At 38.9% G+C, this 20,532-nt stretch overlaps 1 protein-coding gene across 15 annotated transcripts in view; it reads right to left on the bottom strand.

Annotated features, from left to right (window-relative positions):
• Positions 1–16,181: 16,181 nt before the first annotated feature.
• DST (dystonin) overlaps positions 16,182–20,532 on the bottom strand; it is a 385,237-nt gene continuing 380,886 nt past the window's right edge. For 10 of the 15 annotated variants that reach the window (XM_010387943.2, XM_030928393.1, XM_010387944.2 and 7 more), the window contains 2 exons: positions 18,303–18,426; positions 16,182–17,455 (listed from right to left, as the gene is read on the bottom strand). In XM_010387943.2, the coding sequence (XP_010386245.2) occupies positions 17,193–17,455; positions 18,303–18,426 (387 nt within the window). In that variant the 3' untranslated portion in view covers positions 16,182–17,192. The remainder of the gene's footprint in view (positions 17,456–18,302; positions 18,427–20,532) is intronic. The other 5 variants (XM_030928388.1, XM_030928387.1, XM_030928389.1 and 2 more) reach the window with 2 other exon arrangements.

Raw genomic sequence — 20,532 nt, 5'->3', positions numbered from 1 at the left:
TGTAATTGGATCAGAGAGCCTGAAGTGCAAACAATAATTAACAGAGGATAAAACCTTAGAGAACTAACTGTGGTGATTACCCCAGAGATAGCCCCATCTAGGATACTATTGAGGCAAGCCTTTTAAGTTATAACAGAGAGTAAGATTTATTAATATCATTCATTAACAAGATTAATTTTTCCAAAAATTTAGGTCAGTAGTTCTCAACACTGACTGCACATTAGAATCCCCACGCTCTGGCTACAATTAAATCAATTAAGTAAAAGACTCTGGGGGTGAGGCCTAGACATCAGTCTTTAAAAAAATCTACCCATCCAATGCCAATCTACAGCCAAAGCTGAGAACCACTGATGTAGGGATATTCAGAAAGGAAGATAGAAAAGATTAGCACGAATTATCTGGAGCCTGATTAGGTAATTTCAGAATGCAAGAGCTGGTGAAAGTGGAAGTACTGATCATCTACAAGGGAATATGCACAACAAACATCCTCCAGTGGAAGATGCAGGTGAAGCCTGGCAGAGGAGAAGCAGAAGGAGAGCAAAAGAACTAGGCCTGATTAGCGAACCTTTCCTTGACAGGGTTTGTTTAAACAATGGATGTCTTCGGGAGACCCAGAACTTACTGACTTGTCTCTCCCTCTCTAGGGAGGAATCTGGAGGAATGTGTCAGACAGAAAGTAAAGAGAGTTACGGTAGTGAAGACACCATGATTCAGCAGTGTCTTTATAGCTTGTAGACATGGCAAGAACTAACCTCAGAAGCAGATGAAGATTTTACACACCAGCAGAAAGAAGTAGGGAAATGAAATATTGCTGGTATATTCCCCTACTACAAATAGACATGTGGCCTACAGAAGGGGGCCCAAATGTTTCTGTTACTGTTGAAGCTGGCAAGTTATTCAAGGTCTGTAATAGGCAAAGGCTAAGGACAAAATGGTCAACAAGCACATGAAAAGATTCTTAATATCAGTCATCTCTAGAGAAACGCAAATCAAACCCACAATGAAACCTCACACCCATTAGGATGGATACTATCAAAAATGAAACAAACCAAACCAAAAAATCCAGAAAATAACTAGTGCTATTTTTGAAAACTTGTGCACCATTGGTGGGAATATAAAATGATACAGCTACCACTATGGCAAACAGTATGGAGGTTCTTCAAAACATTTAAAAAAGATTTATCATATAAGCCAACAATTTTACTTCTGAGTAGATATCCAAAAGAACTCAGAGAAAGGTTTCAGAAATACTTGTGCGCCCATGTTTATATCAGCATTATTCGTAATAGCCAAGAGGTGGAAGTAACCCAAATATCTATTGATAGGTGAATGGATAAAGAAAGTGTGGCCATATACATACAACAGAATATTCAACCTTCAAAAGGAAGAAAATTCTGACAGGTGCTATAACATGGATGAGTCTCAAGTACTTTATGCTAAGCCAATCGCAAAAAGAAAAATACTGTATGATCCTACTTATATATGTACTTACCGGAGTCAAACCGATAGAGACAGAAAGTAAATAGTGGTTGCCAGAGGTTGTGGGGAGGAGAACATGTGGAGTTATTGTTCACCGGGTACAGAGTTCCAGTTTTGTAAGATGAGAGAGTTACGAAGATAGATGGTGATGATGGTTGCACAACCATGTGGATGGAATTAATACCACTGAGCTGTACATTTAAAAATGATTAATGTGGTACATTTTATGTTCCGTGTATTTATCATAATTAAAATTTTAAAAATATATATGACTAGATATTTTTAAGTGCAAAAAACCAAGGTGGAGTATAGTTTACATCATATTCAAACATTTTGGGGGTAAGAAAGGGGGATAAAATTTAGCATAATCTGTGTTATGACTTCCATTATTTGTATGTATACACACACACATTCATATCAAGAACCATTAGAAGAACAGAAAATGAATACAATGAGACAGAGGTGGAACTAAGACTTCTCATGTACACATTACAGTATTGACTTTTGAATCATGTAAATGAATTGCTTATTAACAATAATAAGACATTTTTAAAAAGTTGAGGAGAGGCAATGTTCGAGGAGAAGCTGGTGAAGCAAGAGCCTCCCTGGGCCTCTTGGGGGCCTTAGGATTTAATGGACATATCAACAGTGGCTTCATTCCAAGTGCTTGCAGCTTCCATTTGTATCTGGCTGAGACGAATGTGAACTAAAAAGGAAAACACTCCTGGGCAAGAGGGTGCAAGGGCCTAAGAATTCCAGAGCGGGAGGGAGTGGAGCAGCTACCTTGGTATAGGACTAACAGGGCCCAGTATCTTGCTGAGGATGGAAGAGTACAGAGGACTGGAGGGGTGGGAGTGTGCTTGGAGAACTGCCTGCCATACTTGAAGGGAGCCATGGTCCCAAGAGGGAGTGAAGGCCACATCATCCTGAGCAGGGAACCTGAGGCTCAAAGGGGAAAGAGCAAAACATAAAGGAAGAATCCTAGAGTGTCTCAAATGCCACTGTTTCCAAGAGGATTCAGTGTGATAGGGATCCCCTCCTTCTATATGGAAATACAGTGTCCCCTGTCATCCCAGGCACTTTGGGAGGCTGAGGCGGGTGGATCACGAGGTCAGGCAATCGAGACCATCCTGGCTAACATGGTGAAATCCCCTTCTCTACTACAAACAAACAAACAAAAATTAGCCAGGCGTGGTGGCAGGAGCCTGTAGTCCCAGCTACTCCAGAGACTGAGGCAGGAGGATGGCGTGAACCCAGGAAGCGGAGCTTGCAGAGAGCTGAGATCGCGCCACTGCACTCCAGCCTGGGCGACAGAGCGAGACTCCATCTCAAAAAAAAAAGAAAGGAAAAGGAAATACAGTGTCCCAAGTAATTTCTAGACCAGCTCTCTGTATGGAATTAAGTTCACAAACTGTATACTTGCTCTAGACTCCAGCTCAGCTTGACCAGCATCCTGGCCATCTTGAAACCAAGGACATCTTCCTTATGCTCTGCTTTTCCCTCTGTTTATTCCCCAAGGCAATGTTATTTTACTACTTGGGGCTTTGGTTGGCAAAGCAATATGGGTCTGACGAGGGGAATATTATTTTTCCAGGAGAATTGTTCTAGGTTAGCACACATGCTTGTTGGATACATTTCCAGAAGCAGTATTGCCGGGTCAAAAGGTATGTGCACTTAAAGCTCTGATAAACATTGTCAAATTGCCTCCTAAAAAGGCCACTTCAACTTGTACTCCTGGCAACAGCATAGGAGGAATTGTTCTCACCAATGTGATGTGTACAGCCAAACTTTTCTACATTTGCCAAATTACTAGGGGAGAAATGTGGTCTTATAACTCTTAAATTTCAGTAGTGAGAGCCATTTATACTACTTACTGTAAATTGTATTTTTCTGTCAATTAGGAAAATTTTTCCCTTTGCTATTATAATGCAAATATTTCCCCCAGTTTGTCTTTTGACTTTGTAGCATTATGGTGGGCAGACATTTATCCATCTTTCCTTCATGGTTCCTGGATTTTTGCATCTTGCTTAGAAAACCTTTCCCTGCTGGCCAGGTGTGGTGGCTCAGGCCTGTAATCCCAACACTATGGGAGGCTGAGGCAGGCGGATTGCCTGAGCTGAGGAGTTGAAACCAGCCTGGGCAACATGATGAAACCACGTCTGTACTAAAAATACACAAAATTAGCCAAGCATAGTGGTGCACGCCTGTACTTCCAGCTACTTGGGAGGCTGAGGCACAAGAATCACTTGAGCCCGGGAGGCAGAGGTTGCCGTGAGCTGAGATTGCGCCACTGCACTCCAGACTGGGTGACAGGGTAAGACCCTGTCTCAAAAAAAGAAAAGAAAAGTTTTCTCCACTGTAAGACTGTATTTTTAAAAATTCTTTCTTGTATTGTCAGACTCTTTCAGTTTCAGTCTTATTTTGAGGGAAGGCAGGTTTCCACCAGTTAAAATAACGAAAGTATTTCATAAAATTAGGTATTTTTCTTACATATTGGTTTCGCAAAAGTATCATAGTTTTGGTCTGTGCTTCCACTGGAACGTTGTCAAGCATTTCTCACAATTGTAACCTAGAAATATGTCTACAGACACATAATTACGTGGAACACATGCGGGACTGATTCTTCAGGCCTTGGGCAGCCTGTGTTCTGTTCCGGCACCCAGACAGGAATTGTATTTACAGTCTTCGCAACAGTCTCCAGTAAACAGATAACACTGCGTGGGAGAACCACATTTGAAAGGTGCCCCAGCTGAACTTTCATTATTTGTCAATTTTCAGCATGAAGCCACTTCTTATTAATTTCATGGGACAGGTCGTTAATACCATGTGCTCTAAGATATCCATTAAAGAAGAATTCTCCTAAAGTGTTTTATTCAGAAACTTTAAGAAATGTTTCCAGAGCGATGGTTTTATCAACTTCAAAATAGGGCCAACTTTTAACTTGCCTTGTGTGAGTTGGAAGATCTTCCACAAGTTGTCATAAATCCCATCTCTAAGAAAAACACTCCCAATGCCTTATTCTTTTGGGACAAAACACAAAATGCATTTAACATACTGCATCTTGGGGGTGAAAAATCCTAGAATTCTTGACAGAAACATAGTCCTTTATAGAGATGTGTTTCCAAGGATCCCCACCAACATAGTTCAAGAAATCTTCATAAGGAGTAATTTGTTGTTATCTTTTGTACCCTCCACTGTCCAATGTACCTACCAGGAGCTGGTGAGCAGTGAGGTGATCCTGCCAAAGGACCAAAAAACGAGGAATGGAAAGAAGACTTTAAAGAGCTGCTGTTCCTCAAAGCCAAGAAATGTAGAGTCATTCATTTCCCCCCGACATCTAGCCCAACTCTGGACTCAAAGGAGACAGCCATGAAGATGATGAAATCACAACCCCTCTCAGAGCCTCAACACCACACCTCCATGGGAGCACTGGTGCTTTTGATTACCAGCACCTGGAAATACAATCCTTCTCAAGTAGGATTGATTGAGAGATTTAGCAAATAAAAATACAAATTGACTGGGTATGGTGGTTCACGCCTGTAATCCCAGTACTTTGGGAGGCCGAGGCAGGCGGATCATTTGAGGTCAAGTGTGTGACACCATCCTGGCCAACATGGTGAAACCCCCATCTCTACTAAAAATACAAAAGTTAGCAGGATGCGGGGGCATGTGCCTGTAATCTCAGCTACTCGAGAAGCTGAGGCAGGAGAATCGTTTGAATCCGGGAGGCGGAGGTTGCAGTGAACCGAGATCGGCCACTGCACTGCAGCCTGGGTGGAAGAGCAAGACTCCGTCTCAAAACAAAACAAAACAAAACAAAACAAAACAAAACAAAAAAAACCCAGAATGCCTAAACTTTAATTCCATATAAGCAATGAATAATATTTAGCGTAGGAATTCCCTATGCAGTATGTGGGACATACACTTTAAAAGTTTTTTTAGTGTTTTTCTGAAATTCAAATTTAGCTGGGTGTCCTGTACATTATCTGGCAAAGCAGATGCTTCAAGGCAGCCATCTTAAGGACAGATGTAATGAATAAAAAATTCTTCCTTATGATGAAATAAAAACTTGTCTTCTACCCATTGGTTGTCCTTCAAATATCCAGAAAGCTACAGAGTCATTAAAGTCAGAGAGACTTGGGTTTGGTTCTGTTACTGTGTGACCTTGTGGAGTTTTTTTAACGTCTACTTTTTCTGGTCCTTAAAATGGGTTATTATTACCTGCATTACAGGAAAACCATGATTATTACAGTTCTTATAAGCTCCAAATGATCTTATTGAGCCCAGGTAAAATGGTAACTGTAATCAGTCACAATTGTGAATGTTAATGGAAATCTAGAAAAGACTATTCTCTTAAGGGTGAACCACTGACCCGACCGTTATCCCTTTCTTGGGGGATGGGGAGAAATATGAGAGAAATAGAGAATGGCCACCCTCTGATTACCATGGGATTTAAGTGAACTCTGTACATATTCTGTATCTGGTTATTGTCAAGTTTCTAAATCTGCTGCCTAAAAAGTACAAAGAGTGTTCCTACAATACATGCAGGTTGTAATATTTTCCAAGTATACTAACGATAATTGTGAGACTATGTTTGTTTGTTATAAAAAAAAGAATATTAGTTGTAAAATAATTCTTGTTAACCCACTTAAAGTTTAAGTAAATTTATTCACCAAAGTTGTGACAATTAACAGGTTAACTGGATTTAACTGATCTGCTATAATTAAAGTGTGCAGTATATAAACTTTGTAGATCCCTTTGCAAAAGAGATTTCCTTGCAATAATTAAATTGCAGTTGTTTATATTAAAAATTACATAAAATCTTATTTTTCCACATTATGTCCATTTCCAGTAAGGTTTTGAGTTGCTTCCTGGTCCCTTGCCTGTAGAAGCTGGCCAGTTGCCCATATCTTATAATGAGGTACCACAGTGGAATGAACTTCCTTCCCCACACCCCCTGCTGAGCACTATATTTCCATGAATGCAGCTCAAAACCATTTGATAGTCACGTCACCAACTCACTTTACTTGAGCTGTCAACTATAACTCCTTTTTTTTGTTACCTATGCTGTGGATAAATTTATCTTATATCCTGCACTTCATTTTCCTATTCCCAAATGTATAAGACTTAGTAAATTTTTCTTTTTATTTGTAGGTTAAGAATCTAGCATGTCCAGATCATTTTTGCATGTTTCTAAATCTTCATCTGTCACCTGATTATTTTAAAAATACTTGTTACTACAGAAACTCAAGCTTTGAGACAGGAGGACAGAGGAACCTTAGGTTTAAAAACTAAAAGAGAACACTGTAGAGTTGCATTGGGATAAGGTGATTTTTCGTATCAGCAATTGTTTGGTAACCATCATTCGGGTCCATTAACAAGCAACAGGAGTGATCAGGTGTGTAGTCAATCCCTCTAGTGCATCCACTTCCCAGGGAGGCCATAGAGGTAAGGCAATTGACAAAGATGATAGTAGGTTTCTGTAGTATCATGAACCCAGCAGAAAAATAGGTAAGATTTATTTTACATTTTCAAACATATGTTCAAGAACGTGAACTACAATCAGATAATCATTCTTCCCTACTATTTTTCCACCAACCTGTTGGTAAGTGCACATCATAGACTGTTATAGCTCTGGCATTTATAGTCATAAATATGGTTTTGGAACAGCTTTCTAACTGTCAGCCAGGAAGAAAAAGGCACTTTTCTCTGAAGGCCGTCCTTGGTCTTAAGAGACTCAAGCACCACATATCAAAGAGATAAGAGGCAACTATCAGCCAAGATCACCAACTCTTGGCACAGAGGGTGGACTCTTCCATCCTGTTGAAAACATAATTCAGCCTAATCCTAAACAGTGTTTTCATATTATCTTCTAAAGCCAAAAATTTTCCTGCAAAGCTGAGCATAAATCAATTATGCATTTTAAATTTACATCATGTCAAAGACCCACATTTCTTGTTGCTTCCCAGTAGCCATTTTAAATCCTTCTACCTTTCTCTTTCTCTTTCTTTTCAAAAGAATTTTTTTCTGCTATTCTCTTTCTAATCTTTCCTCCACATTTAGCTGTCAGGGAGATACTCTTTGCATAAACTAGGTGAATTCCATGTTTAAAAAATATGTGCTGGGCTGGGCGAGGTGGCTCACGCCTGTAATCCCAGCACTTTGGGAGGCCGAGGCAGGCAGATCACGAGGTCAGGATATCGAGACCATCCTGGTGGACACGGTGAAACCCCGTCTCTACTAAAAATGCAAAAAATTAGCCAGGCGTGGTGGTGGGCGCCTGTAGTTCCAGCTACTGGGGAGGCTGAGGCAGGAGAATGGCGTGAACCCGGGAGGCAGAGCTTGCAGTGAGCAGAGATCGCGCCACTGCACTCCAGCCTGGGCGACAGAACAAGACTCTGTCTCAACAAAAATAAAAGAAAATAAATAAATAAAAAGTATATGCTGTGTTGCTTTCCTTTTTTGTTGTTGGTGGTGGTAGTGGGGAAGCAGGATAAGGAAGAATATATTTTTATGTCTGTTAAATTGCTAAAGCATTCACATTAGGAACAAATAAGGTAAAAAATCAATCAATAAGGGCCAGGACAGAAAATAAATCTAAAAGCCACTCAGAAAGTAGCACAGTACAGTAGAAATACTGAGGGCTTTAGGTTCAGCCAGAACTGGGCTATTCAACATGGAGTCCTCTACTTCTTGTGTAGCCTTCGGCAGGTAATTCTCAGAGCTTTTTTCCTTATCAGCAATTTGGGGTAACTCTTAACTCAGTGTCGATTGAGAATTAAGAAAACATGGGTCCTACCACAGAAAGACCTGCAAAATCCTAATTCCTTTCAGTACCTACCAACAGTATGTGTAAGTGAGGGGAAGCAGGTAAGGTAGAGAGGAAGAAGTCAATCTGTCCAAAATGGCTTCTGGATTCTTTTGGATTTTCTCCAGAAGCAATAAAAACTGGAAATTGGCTCTCTTAAAAGCCGGTGTATGTATATGGTATGTAAGCACTATCTCCATTGTTCATAGATTGTTTAACAATAATTCAGAGGCAAGTTGGCTGATGATAGCTCCTGCAAAATCTCTAAGCAGTGTGGCTTCATTATACATAAAATCTAGTGGATAAACGTCATTTTGAGGTCTACAAAACAGGGCCCTGCTCATGAGGTGCAGTTCATTTTTTAAATAGAACATTGTGAAGCAGTCCCTTTGAATATAAAAGGAATCTCACTGGCACAAACCAAATGTCCAACCATGCTGAAACATGCAGACAGGAGGGAGAGGACACAGGGGCATGTTTTATCTGCTGCCATACTTATTTCCCTTGCTTCACAAAGGAGTATGGATCTTTTAAGATGCATGTGCTGCAAATGTGGGATTCCTTGGAAGAAAATTTGAATTAGATATTAACCCTGACCGGCTAGTTAATTCCTGGGAGCTCCTAGGCCAGGAGAGAAGGACTTAGGTGCCAATGACAGCAAGCATATATTCCCAACTGTGGGAATTATGTATTCCCTGTGGAGAGAATCTACTATGTCCAAGTGACAGCAACCTAGAGCCTCCAGGGTAACAAAAGAAGGGTGTGAAGAGAAGGGGAATGAGGTAAAACAACATTTCACCAAGGATGAGGTGGCATCCAGTGAGTTCCAACCTAAACAATATTTATCCCATGAATCCTCACAACCATATTTGAAGAATGTTCAGTAACTTCCCAGTGCCTCTCCCTACTGGCCCTGTTAGGGAGTCACTGATGCCCATTTGGTCTCTAACCTTGTTTGTTGTTCTGAATGACAAACTCCTGTGGCTTGGGATAGACAACCTTTGCTTGGATGTTTGTGCTGCTCGTTTCCAAACATTTTAAGTAAACCTCTTTGGTAAAGGGAAGTTTTTAAGAAACACTCCTCTTCTAATCTAGATTGTGTTAAACCAGAAATTCAATTTTGATATGTCATGCTTTAAACCATATAATGATGGAAAGAACGATAGAAATTTTTCAAAAGCGGTTTTTAAACCAGTCTCTTCATTACATAAAGAATTCAAGGGATTAGAGTCCAGCTTTTCTGATTTAGCACCGTGGCAGACAGTTTTCAAAGACAGCCCTCAATGATCCCTGCCTCCTGGTAATCAGGCCCTTCTGTAATCCCCTGTCCTTGAATGTGGGCAGACTTAGTGATTTGCTTCCAATAGAACATGGCAAAAGTGATAGGAGGTCACTTCTATACTTAGGTTATGAAAAACTTCATCCTGCCTTCTTGGTTTGCACACTTTGATGAAACAAGCTGCCCTGCTGAAGGGCCTCATGTGGCAAAGAACTGAGGATGGCCTCCAGCCAGCAGCCAGCGGGAAGTGAGCCCTTACTCCAACAGCCTATGAGAAACAAAATCTTGGCACCAGCCAACCAACGAGCTCAAAAATGGATCTGGCTCCAGATAAGCCTTGGGATGACTGCAACCTCATAAGAGACCCTGAAGCAGAGAACCCAGTTAAGTGCTGCTCAGATTCCATACCACAGAAAACTGTGAGATAACTGGCTCGAAGTCACAGTTTTATGACAATTTGTTGTCCAGCAATAGGTCACAAGTATCACCTTATTTCCAACTTTAAATACTAATTACTAACAACTTACAGTGTCTTTGGTCTATTTTAGTTTAAAAACATAATTGGGAATACCAAAATGAAAGTACAATATGACATCAAAAACTTAAAATAACGATCACCTCACAAATGTATCCGTGATTCATTCTGAGTATTGGGGTGATCCATGTTTTTATTTTCTTCTTAGTACTTTTACGTATTTTCTAATTTGTCTACAATTAACAGGCATAGTTTTAGAATCAGAAACTGACAATAAATGTATCACTGAATGTATAAGATATCCCACTCTCAGAATGCAGTCAATAAAGATCAAATAAATGTACTAAATACAAATTCTTCACAGAATTAACTACCTTTCAAACATGGTTTCACAAAAGCAAATGATCCTTCTAACACTGATATATTAAACTGATACTTAAAAGATACATTTCTAGAGGTAAGAGTGAGCAAAAGAACACATACATGAAAGTACCAACATAATTTGAAATATATTTGAGTGACAGAATCAGGATAAATGGCCAGGACCACCTTATAAAGCACTGTACTCAACCTGACTAAAAATGAAGTAAGAAAATCTGAGTGTACATCACTCTGTATCTTTTGATTAGAACCTTCTTTTTGTTAGGTTACATTGTATATGTCTCCACACTTGAAATATATTTTTTTGGGAATAACTTGATTTAAAAATGACACACCAAGCCGGGCACGGTGGCTCACACCTGTAATCCCAGCACTTTGGGAGGCCAAGGTGGACGGATCACAAGGTCAGGAGTTCGAGACCAGCCTGGCCAATATGGTGAAGTCCCGTCTACACCAAAAATACAAAAATTAGCCAGGCATGGTGGCAGGCGCCTGTAGTCCCAGCTACTCAGGCTGAGGCAGGAGAATTGCTTGAACCAGGGAGATGGAGGTTGCAGTGAGCCGAGATTGCACCACTGCACTCCAGCCTGGGCAACAGAGTGAGACTCTGTCTCAAAAAAAAAAAAAAAAAAAAAAAAAGGCACACCAAAATATACTCAATGAAGAGTTTCAACACTTATTTATATATATTGTCAATGAACTTAAGCAGAAGGTAGAATATTCAAAAGTCTAACTCCAGTAAGTCATTTGGGATGCCTATTGGGCAACAGGGGAGGAATCAGGACTCTGGTCGCTACATGATGAAATGACTTTACAGGGGAACTCATAATGCATTTTGTTATTGTTGAAGTAGAAAAGGATAGTAAATATTTAGCTACCTACCTCAAATCAGACCTGAGTTAGCAAATCGGTTTTACTGACTTGTTTGGAACCAGATCAGGTTGAGACATGAAACAATGGAAAATCTGTCTAGTTATGGAACATAAGACATTTCCAATGCTCCAAAAAAGAGCTTAAAACTATCTTAATATGAATTTTGCTACTCTGGAAAACCCAGATGTGGTATAGCTTCCTGAAAGAGGCCAAGATCATGTCTTCCTTATGAAGTTACCATCTTTTTAGAAAAGAATGCATAAGCCCAGATATAATGGTGAGAGGCAGTGGGGTGATCATTGGTCTCAGCCTGAAAAGATCTATCTACTCAGTCATTTTTTAGCTGTGTGATCCTCGACAAATAAAAATCTCTCTAGTTTCATTTAAATTGTTTATACAATTCAAATGATATTTATTTACTATTTCAATGGCTGGTTGAAAACCTTATATGAGATATTAGAGCTTCATAAACCAAAACTGACACATAAATGTAGGACTTCAAAAAATCACTATGAGCATAATGAAGTAGCTAAGACACAAAAGGTTTCCCAAGAGAAACAATGCAAAATTAATCCATGATCAGATATGGCACTGTAAAGTCTAAGAAAACATTGCTCCAAACCTATTATATTCCTCTGAATTCACTGGTCCATTCTCAAGCAAGTATGCTGTGACGAGACTACTGACCAGGACATATGTCCGCTGGCTGGTTATTTTTGAAACAAACTTTCCTACACTGGATAATTAAAAACACAGCTATGTACATTTGTCTTCCTGGTTGGCACTCCTTTCAGAAATGCAGTCTTCATGTTAATTCATTTTTAACTCATGCCCAGAGACATTTCTAAAAGTATATACCAAAATACTATACTTCTGCCTCCTCGAAAAGCCAGAGCTACACACACACATACCATCTAAGCCTACTTGGGGCTTTGAAGCACAACCAACTGCAGCTGAAAGGCAGGCTCTTCTACTCTCTCCTTCACTCTAGGGACTCTTATTGCTTTCTCCACGCAGATTCTGCTATAAGCACAATAAAAATCAATGAAGACTTGGAACAGCTAAGACTAATATTTAAAGAAATGCTGAGGCTCCCGAAGTTCACATTCTTGCAAATTTTAGATAATGCCCCAAATATAAGTCACTCTTGGTCATATACACACCCTTGTGTGTGCATGCATAGTGTTCTAGCTTTCTACCACTCTGACCCAAATACCCACCCACAGCATGCCTTCCTCCCAAATCCTTTCCTCTGGGTACCCTAAAACCTGCTTCTGAGGTAAAAGCCCATCCTAGAGCCCCCGCTTCCTTCCTTTGCTCTACCTGTTGAGCCTAACTGAAGAAACTCCAACTCTAGATAAATGAACTTTCTGTCCCCTCTGTTCCTAAACCAGCCTGTACACTGGAGATCAGGGTAACTATCAGTTCAGGGCCTTGGCTACTTCTAACCTTCTCTGGTCAAGTCAAAAACCTGTCTTCCAATTTAGTGAGATAAATAGAGTGCAGGGTAACTCCCTCAATGTCTCCTATCCCATTTCAATCTCCCTTTCTTCCAGTCCTTCATATCAAAAGGCATGTCCTTCCCCATAAGGCCAGTTCCTCCAAGCTGATGTCTAGAGGAGAAGACAGTGAAAATGAGGAAATCAATAGATGGTCGTTGTAGTAACACAAGTGAGAGGTAACAAGGGCTGGAACTAGAACTGAGGCTTCAGGAATGTTAGTATGTCCCCTCAGCCTCACTCAACTGGAATTTTCAGAGAACCAGAAATCAGGGATATAACCACATATAACCAGTAGCACAGGTGTGCATGCCCTTGCAAAACTAGTATCAGAGGAGAAAGGAAGAAACTTTACAGCATACTTCCATTCTGTGGAAAAATATGGTTGAGAAGAGGTAGAAAGAAGAAAATAGTATAGAACAATGAACCCTAAAATTAGATTATGCAAAGTAACTTCACAGGATGTTGGAAGAAAATGTCTATTTATATCTACATTTCATCTTAAAAGAGGAGGAAATTAACCTTTACTAACATTTACTACAGACCGACACTGCTACCATCTCTCCAGTGACATCCACGTCGTTTGCATCTTCTCAGTATCTGTAGCTTTGGTGACCCAAGGGCAGAGTGGAAGTCCCAACAGTGCCCACACTCCTTGGTTTGCTTTTAGCATGCAGCAAACTGAAGTTTATTTATGTCAAGTTGGGTGAATGTACAGATTTTGATTAACTCTTCTGAATTAAATAATATTTACCAACAAAAAAAAGGCTTAGACAGATCCCTGCAACAGAACCATGGATTTAAGATGCTTATACTGCAAGAAACAAACAAGCAATAAGAAAAATGGTAGAGACAATGCTTCTCCTAGAACAAAGGAGTTAAACGTGAGTTGTTAAACCAGAGAGAATCTCATCTGATTTGGCAAAACTCAGCCACACCAGGAGTTAAACCAGAAAGTCTCATCTGATTTGGCAAAAACTTGGCCAAAATAATTGTCAAGACTATCTGAACTAGGGATGTACACCAATGTTAGGATAAATTTTAAGATTAGAGTGAGCCCTGAGAAATTAACTAATGATAAAATAGGTGCAAATAATATCTTGGAAAAAATATACATATATTGGAGGTGTTTGCACAAAAAAACTTTTACTGATAAGAAGATTCCAACCAAGAAGTCTAGAGGCCATTGGCATAGAAGTTGGAGTCTAAGACTGTGGGAACTACATTTCCTAGTCTTTGCGCTGGGGCAAAAATAGCTGTACTTTAAGATTAGTTACATTCTAAAAGAATGTTTTATTTTTATTTGGGGGAAATTGTTGAAAACTTTTAAACCTCTATTTTATTTTCTTCTCTGATGAAGTCTTTTAATTTGCAATAATGAAGTACGATAAAAATGTGGGTAAACTAATATTAAATTCCCTTAACACACTTTGCTTTATATATATTCTTAACTTAGCACATGAGAATTAGTAGCAAGAAAAAAAGAAACCTATTTTTGTTATACTTCACCCTAGCTAGACACTCAACATCTACATAGACGTAAGAGTTACATAAAATCAACCAAAGTTGCAGAGTTTGGTGGGTTAAGTCAGATATTTCAAATAGTCATACAAACTGTTTCCTGCCCTGTCCTTGACTCTATTCACTTCCAAGCAGATTTTGGTAACTGACAAGTCAATCCCCAACATGACTGTAAGGACCTTAGTTACTAAAGTATTATACTAAAAGACAAAGCTCAAATGTCTTTGCCTTCTTTGTGGGACCCCAGTGGCAGTGGCATCAGACATACACAGAGAAGCAGGCACTGGCAAATGTACTGTTTGGTGGTATCAGATCACCATTTAACAATAAAGAACACACATTTCAAAGCACCTTGTCAAAAAGGAATAGATACCTGTATCTCATTACAATTTCCCTTACTACAAATACAGAAAGCAAGTTTTAAAATGATCCAAAAAAGGAAACAAGATCCTTTCTTCACCTCCCCCTCCTTTTCATTCTACAGGTCAATCCTGGACAGCCATGGGGCACTTCCCAAACTCTCCCACCTATATCTGAGACTTGGCCAGGCCCATCTACTTCTGCATGGATATCAAAGGGGACAGTCCACTATTTCCAAAGAAGGTAGCAGTACATGAGAATTAGGAGCTTTGATTTTTAAAATAAAAAAAGTCCACAATTCAACTTCCCTAATGCTTAAGATCTAATTTTTCCAATTAAGATGTTTAGAGTTGAGATTCTCTAGTCTTCTGTTTTTTAAAGAAAAAAAAAAAAAGAAAAAAGAGAAAGAGAAAAAGAAAAGAGAAGGAATGTGTGTAGGGTGGGGAAGAGGTTTCTGTTACATTAACTGAAACAGGAGGACGCTGGAGATGTCAGCCTGAGGCTCTGGGACTATTAGCGCAAGAGGAAAGAAATGAGCAGGCATCCTGTCAAAGTTTGGAAAGCTCACCTGGGGCAAATGCTGATAACTGGGAGCAGTTCCTTAAGACTTCTCTATTTTAAACCACTTATCTTTTTCAAAAAGCTTGTTTTACTACTTAAAAAGAAAAATCCCTAGCTCCTTCAGAGGGGTAGCATTGAAACAGACTGAGATAAAAATCATTGCCTTAAATTTGTCTTTGAAGTGGAAATGTGATCATATGCAAAGCACTAAAGGAATAAAAACAATTTCAATTGCCTTCTAAGATGACATGTTAATAATCAAATGCATGAACTATACAGCATGTGATCTCATAGGTTAGAATTACCCTTTCCATCAAGGGCTCCCACCTGAGACCGATGCCTGGACAAAGAAGGGATTACTATTACTTAAAAATCTAATTTATGCCAGTAGAAACTCCAGGCTCTTCAGTGCTGGCCTCCATTAAAAAGGCCAAGAAGGAAAAATGTAATACTGTTCCCTTGAATCTGAACACCGTCACTGACACTTGCTAAAGCAAATTCACAAAGTTATGCAGAATGTTGGGACCCTTATGCCTAAAATAACAATCTGCCGTCCTTCTGAGGATATCTGATACTGTTTTCATATTTAGGAAAATTTTACAATTTCACTTTTAAATGTATACAGGCCAGAATACTACTACTATATTACCTTAATTAAATCTGTAATCCTGCCACACATCCCTTGCTTTTTAGTGATTAACTGATTCCCTCTTGAAGAGGGGAGGGCAGGAATCTTACAGTCTCATGTCACTTACAATGGCTGGCACATGGCTGATACTCAGAAATATTTGTTGAATGAGTGGTTAACATTATTATAACTCCCTGTTTTTGATGTCCCCCAAATTTAGCCTATTTGTTTCTTAGTAAACATATATCATACACATAACCTTTATTTAAAACAAATAACAGAAGAAGTTCACTTTAAATAATCAGGTATTCCATATATTCAAGTGAATATGTTTTATTAAATGCATACTAATATCTTTCTATAGTATGTGAGTATACATAATAAATTAAAATGTATATATTTATTAAATATAGATAGATATAATACCAGAACATGATTATTTCAGATGAGAAATCAAAATAAACCCATTTTTAAGTATCTTTTGGTCACTCCAAATTTGATATTGCTCATAAAAAAATACACTAATTTTCCCTGGGGAAAAAAAATTAATTCCATAGCAATGCAGTTAAGGGACATGTTTTATTTCATAGCTTTCTGCAAGCAAAATTGCTCTGATACAAAATGAGTTCAATGATACAGGTGCTACTGTCCACTCAAGCAAAAGAAAACCTCACATGTATATGAATGCACTTTATACTTATATTCTTACAGTATAATAGGTCTAATATCCAGGATGCCTCTGGCCTCACTGAAAGCAATGGCACAGAAATGCTGCAAGGTACTTGAATATCATAGTACTGGCAAGTGCTTGAAGTAACTTCCTGTGAGTTCTCTGTCAGATACTGCAAAGACTGTGTGTGGGTGTGTTTGTCTTTCTGTCTTCCATCTTTTGGGTTACATTTAAATCATCTCAAAAAATATCCCCTGCATGTATCATTCAGCTTCTCAGAGTTTCCATAAAAACAGGAAAATGTCATGAGGTATCCTTAACGTCAGGGATTGATGTAGTGCTGCGGCTGTCAGAGAGGATGTAGACTTACCTGTAGGTACAGTAACTGAGTTTAGTGTGTGCCCTGCACGTTAAATAGTGCAGAAATGTTAGTTCATGTTAAACTTTTCCTCCTCACATATGATGTGATTTTAACCCCAGAATATCTGACAAAAACATTATACAGATAAAATAAAAAGACAAATACACAAATAAGGCCATCTGCAGAATTTTAAACTCGCCTCTTGCAATAATTCACAAGAATTTCTACACCATATTTTACATCGTTCAAACTTAAATAATAAATGCTCAAGGAAGGGCCTTGGTAGAACCAATTGCACTATCTCTTTGAGGACTTGTCCAATTTGCTGGCAGGTGATTTCCTCTGGGGTGTGGGGATTTTTGAAGGCTTGGCTGTGGATGGCCGAGAACCTGCTCGGGGTGTAGGCCTGTGTGTCTGGGGGACAGTTTCCACATCTGAGCACACGGACTGGATTTCTGAAATGTCAAAGTCTGATGCATCACTGCCTCGGCGGCTGCTGGCCCTGCTGCCTGCTTTGCTTCCAGCTCGACTTCCTGGTCGGCTGGGAGTCTTCTTGGAATCTGAGGAAAGAAGGTAGAGACAGCTCACCCTTATTTTTGGGTCCATCTGCAGCCAATTTTTGAAACCTGATGCCACCTTTAATCTTAACTTTTTTCCCTGGTGTGTAGTAGGCACTCAGAAAACACTTTTGGATTCACGGCCTTTCCCTATTACACAAGGGTATGATGCAGGCTTACTCTAAGTAGACATAATATAGAAAAGCCTAGATTTCTATCTAAAAGGTAAGTTTCAGCTTCCCCTACTTAAAACAGGATTCCATTTATTGCAAACAGACTTTAAGATTGTGCTTTCTAAAGTTTAAATTATGTATCCAGGGATGTGTGTGATGCAAACATAGAACAAACAAGACAGGCTTAAGTCTTGCCCAAGAATAGGTAACTCCAAGAATACAGGAATTCAACAGAGGAGACTGGAAACTTTAAAGAGGCGTCTTGCTTGCTGAGCTCAGAACCCAGAGATTAGTAGGTTTGCTATTTTGTGAAGCAATGTGAGATATACTGGCGTGAGGTTCAGTGTGGCTGGGTTTTTCCAACCACCCCAAAACAGGGCCCTCTGCAATCTCTGAGCTGGTAGAAGAGCCAAGACCTTTCAGTTTGAAGGGGTAGAATACCACTGTATATTTTCTTCTGCTCTACAGTAATTCTTTCATCTTTCTTGGACACTTTTAGATACTTGTGCCCATGACTCACTTTATCCCTGACTTTTGGAGGACCAGGGCTACATATCATTTTAAGACCCCCTCAGGGTCAATTTGTAATTTCTTCCCCAATGAGGAGGAAAAGGGACTTTAATCCTCAGATGACCATGCTGCAAAAGCCATTAAGAAAAGAAAGGCACCACACTCACCAGCAAATTGTGTTCGGACTCTGGCAGCTGCAGTTGTTATCAAGCCACTGTCCTCCCCAGAGTGGAAGCCTTTCCCTGATAAATATCCTGGAAGTCGAAGCTTGCTTCCTTGTATTGGCGTTCCCTGTATTGAACCAGCGACAAGACATTTCAAAATACTGCTCCTGCACCGTGATATTCCACTGACACCACTTCTTTACACACGGGTGGAAACTCTCTACTATTCCTCTTTAGGAGGTGGAGGGGGAGAAGCTCTTCAATTAAATAAGGCATGGGGTTCTCACTTAATTTTCTCTTCTAATTTCTTATTCTTTCTCAGAATTCAAAAGCAACATTCTAAACAATATGAATTCATGATTGAAGAGAAAACAAAATGGAGACCCCCAACTAAGCATAAAAGTGACGGCAAGGAGAAAAAGACAAATTAAATGGTGAGTGTGTTAGTATCTTTCAGACTGCCAGTGAATGTTACAGAGGTAATGGTGTATTGCTAAAAAGATGGTGACTCCATGCGTAGAGGGGGCAAGGAGCAGAGAAAAGCTGTGCCTGGATATGCTGCTGCCTCCATTGCTTTCATGGAGCTAGGCAGAGACAGAGACAGAATGATAAGTAAATACATAATGGATACAGACATCATTTAAATAAACTTAACTGCAAAAAGAAAAAAAGTGATTTTTAAATAACTTGCTATCATATCGCTTCACTTCCTGCCTCTATCACTTCTACAGTCTTTATAGACAAAGTATTAGGCAACATTTGGAGAATTTTTTTTTTTACAATCTTTATATGAGTTTGTAGAGAATGTCTAAAACAATCATAACTATGAGATTTTATTACACAATCATTGCACTTTTTCCAGATCACTACATTTAAAAAATTCTCCTAAAGTTAAAAAAAAAAAAAAAAAAAAAACAGGTATCTTGAGGAATACAAGGAATGTAATATAATATTCCTCGATGAACACACAGCCAGAGAACTATTTGGAGGAAATGCATCGAAACAAATTACATGTATATTTTTAAACAACTGATTTTCCCTTTATTAGCTTAAAATGTTATAACCATCTGATACATGAGTTACTTTTATTAAATCACTTATCTACATATGTGTATACTACTCATATACTTAAGTGTAGTATTTATATGTGATTTGTACACACAGAATGCTCAAGTTTTCAAAATACTTTTACACACATAACCACAATTAATCCTCACACTCACTTAATCATAACCTTGAAAATGTGAAAGATTAGAGCCTGAGGAGGGACATGATTTGCCCAAGATCTGACAATGCTGATCTAGCAAAATTCCTAACTTAAACAGAATCTCGACAACACGAGGGAGTGAGAACCCACAAATTATGAAACATATCACTCAAGGTGTCAGAATTCATAACCGTGAAAGACCACAGTCATTCTTCTCAGAATGCCTTCTTGATTGCTTCGATTTTATTTCACAGTCCCTCCCATAGAAACATGTTGTTTTTTGGGTGTTTTTTGTTTCATCAGGTTATTTGAAATGAAACACAGTTTTTCACTAGTCAAAATAACTACTCAGACTTTAATTTGAGAGAGTATCCACTTAAAAAAATTTTTGAACACAGCATCATAGCCTTCAATATTTAAAGCAAATGTTAGTATGTCCCTTAAGGTTGCTTGAACCTTTCTCAGTTTTTTTCTACAATAGATCCACAATAATTGACAGACATCTCTAGAGGTAATATATAATACTAACATTGCCCACTTGGTGGGAAGGGGTGGAAATGAGGGGCTTGGGGAAATGAAGAGGAAGAAATGAGGAAATGCTAAAGAATGGGTTGTTTTTGTTCCAATTCTCCTACTTATCAGCAATGAGATTTCCATGGAGTCATGAAGGTAACACATTTTTTTCTCTGTCTGCCACTTATTATTAACGTGAGGATTAAGGAAGAGACAAGAAAGTGTTTTGAAAAGCATAAGGGGGCTTTTAAAAGTTATTATATTACTTCTATTTGAGGATCCTGGCCTTTAAGTTACGTCCTTTATAATTAAGGTGAAATACCTTCTTCAATTTCAAGAAAAGGTATTTAGGGATTTTTTCCCATTAATTATTGGATTCTAATAAAATATCTGATTATTTTGTGCCTATGTCTGTTGTTTTACAGTGAAGTTTCTTAAAAAGATATATGGTTGATTTTCAATTGAATGTAAATGACCTCATACATGAGTTATCTTGGCAAATTTTATATCACC

The sequence above is a fragment of the Rhinopithecus roxellana genome, chromosome 4 (assembly GCF_007565055.1).
Source record: "Rhinopithecus roxellana isolate Shanxi Qingling chromosome 4, ASM756505v1, whole genome shotgun sequence".
Taxonomy (NCBI): domain Eukaryota; kingdom Metazoa; phylum Chordata; class Mammalia; order Primates; family Cercopithecidae; genus Rhinopithecus; species Rhinopithecus roxellana.
The sequence above is the reverse complement of the archived record's forward strand: the minus strand, read 5'-3'. Positions and strand labels throughout refer to the sequence as shown.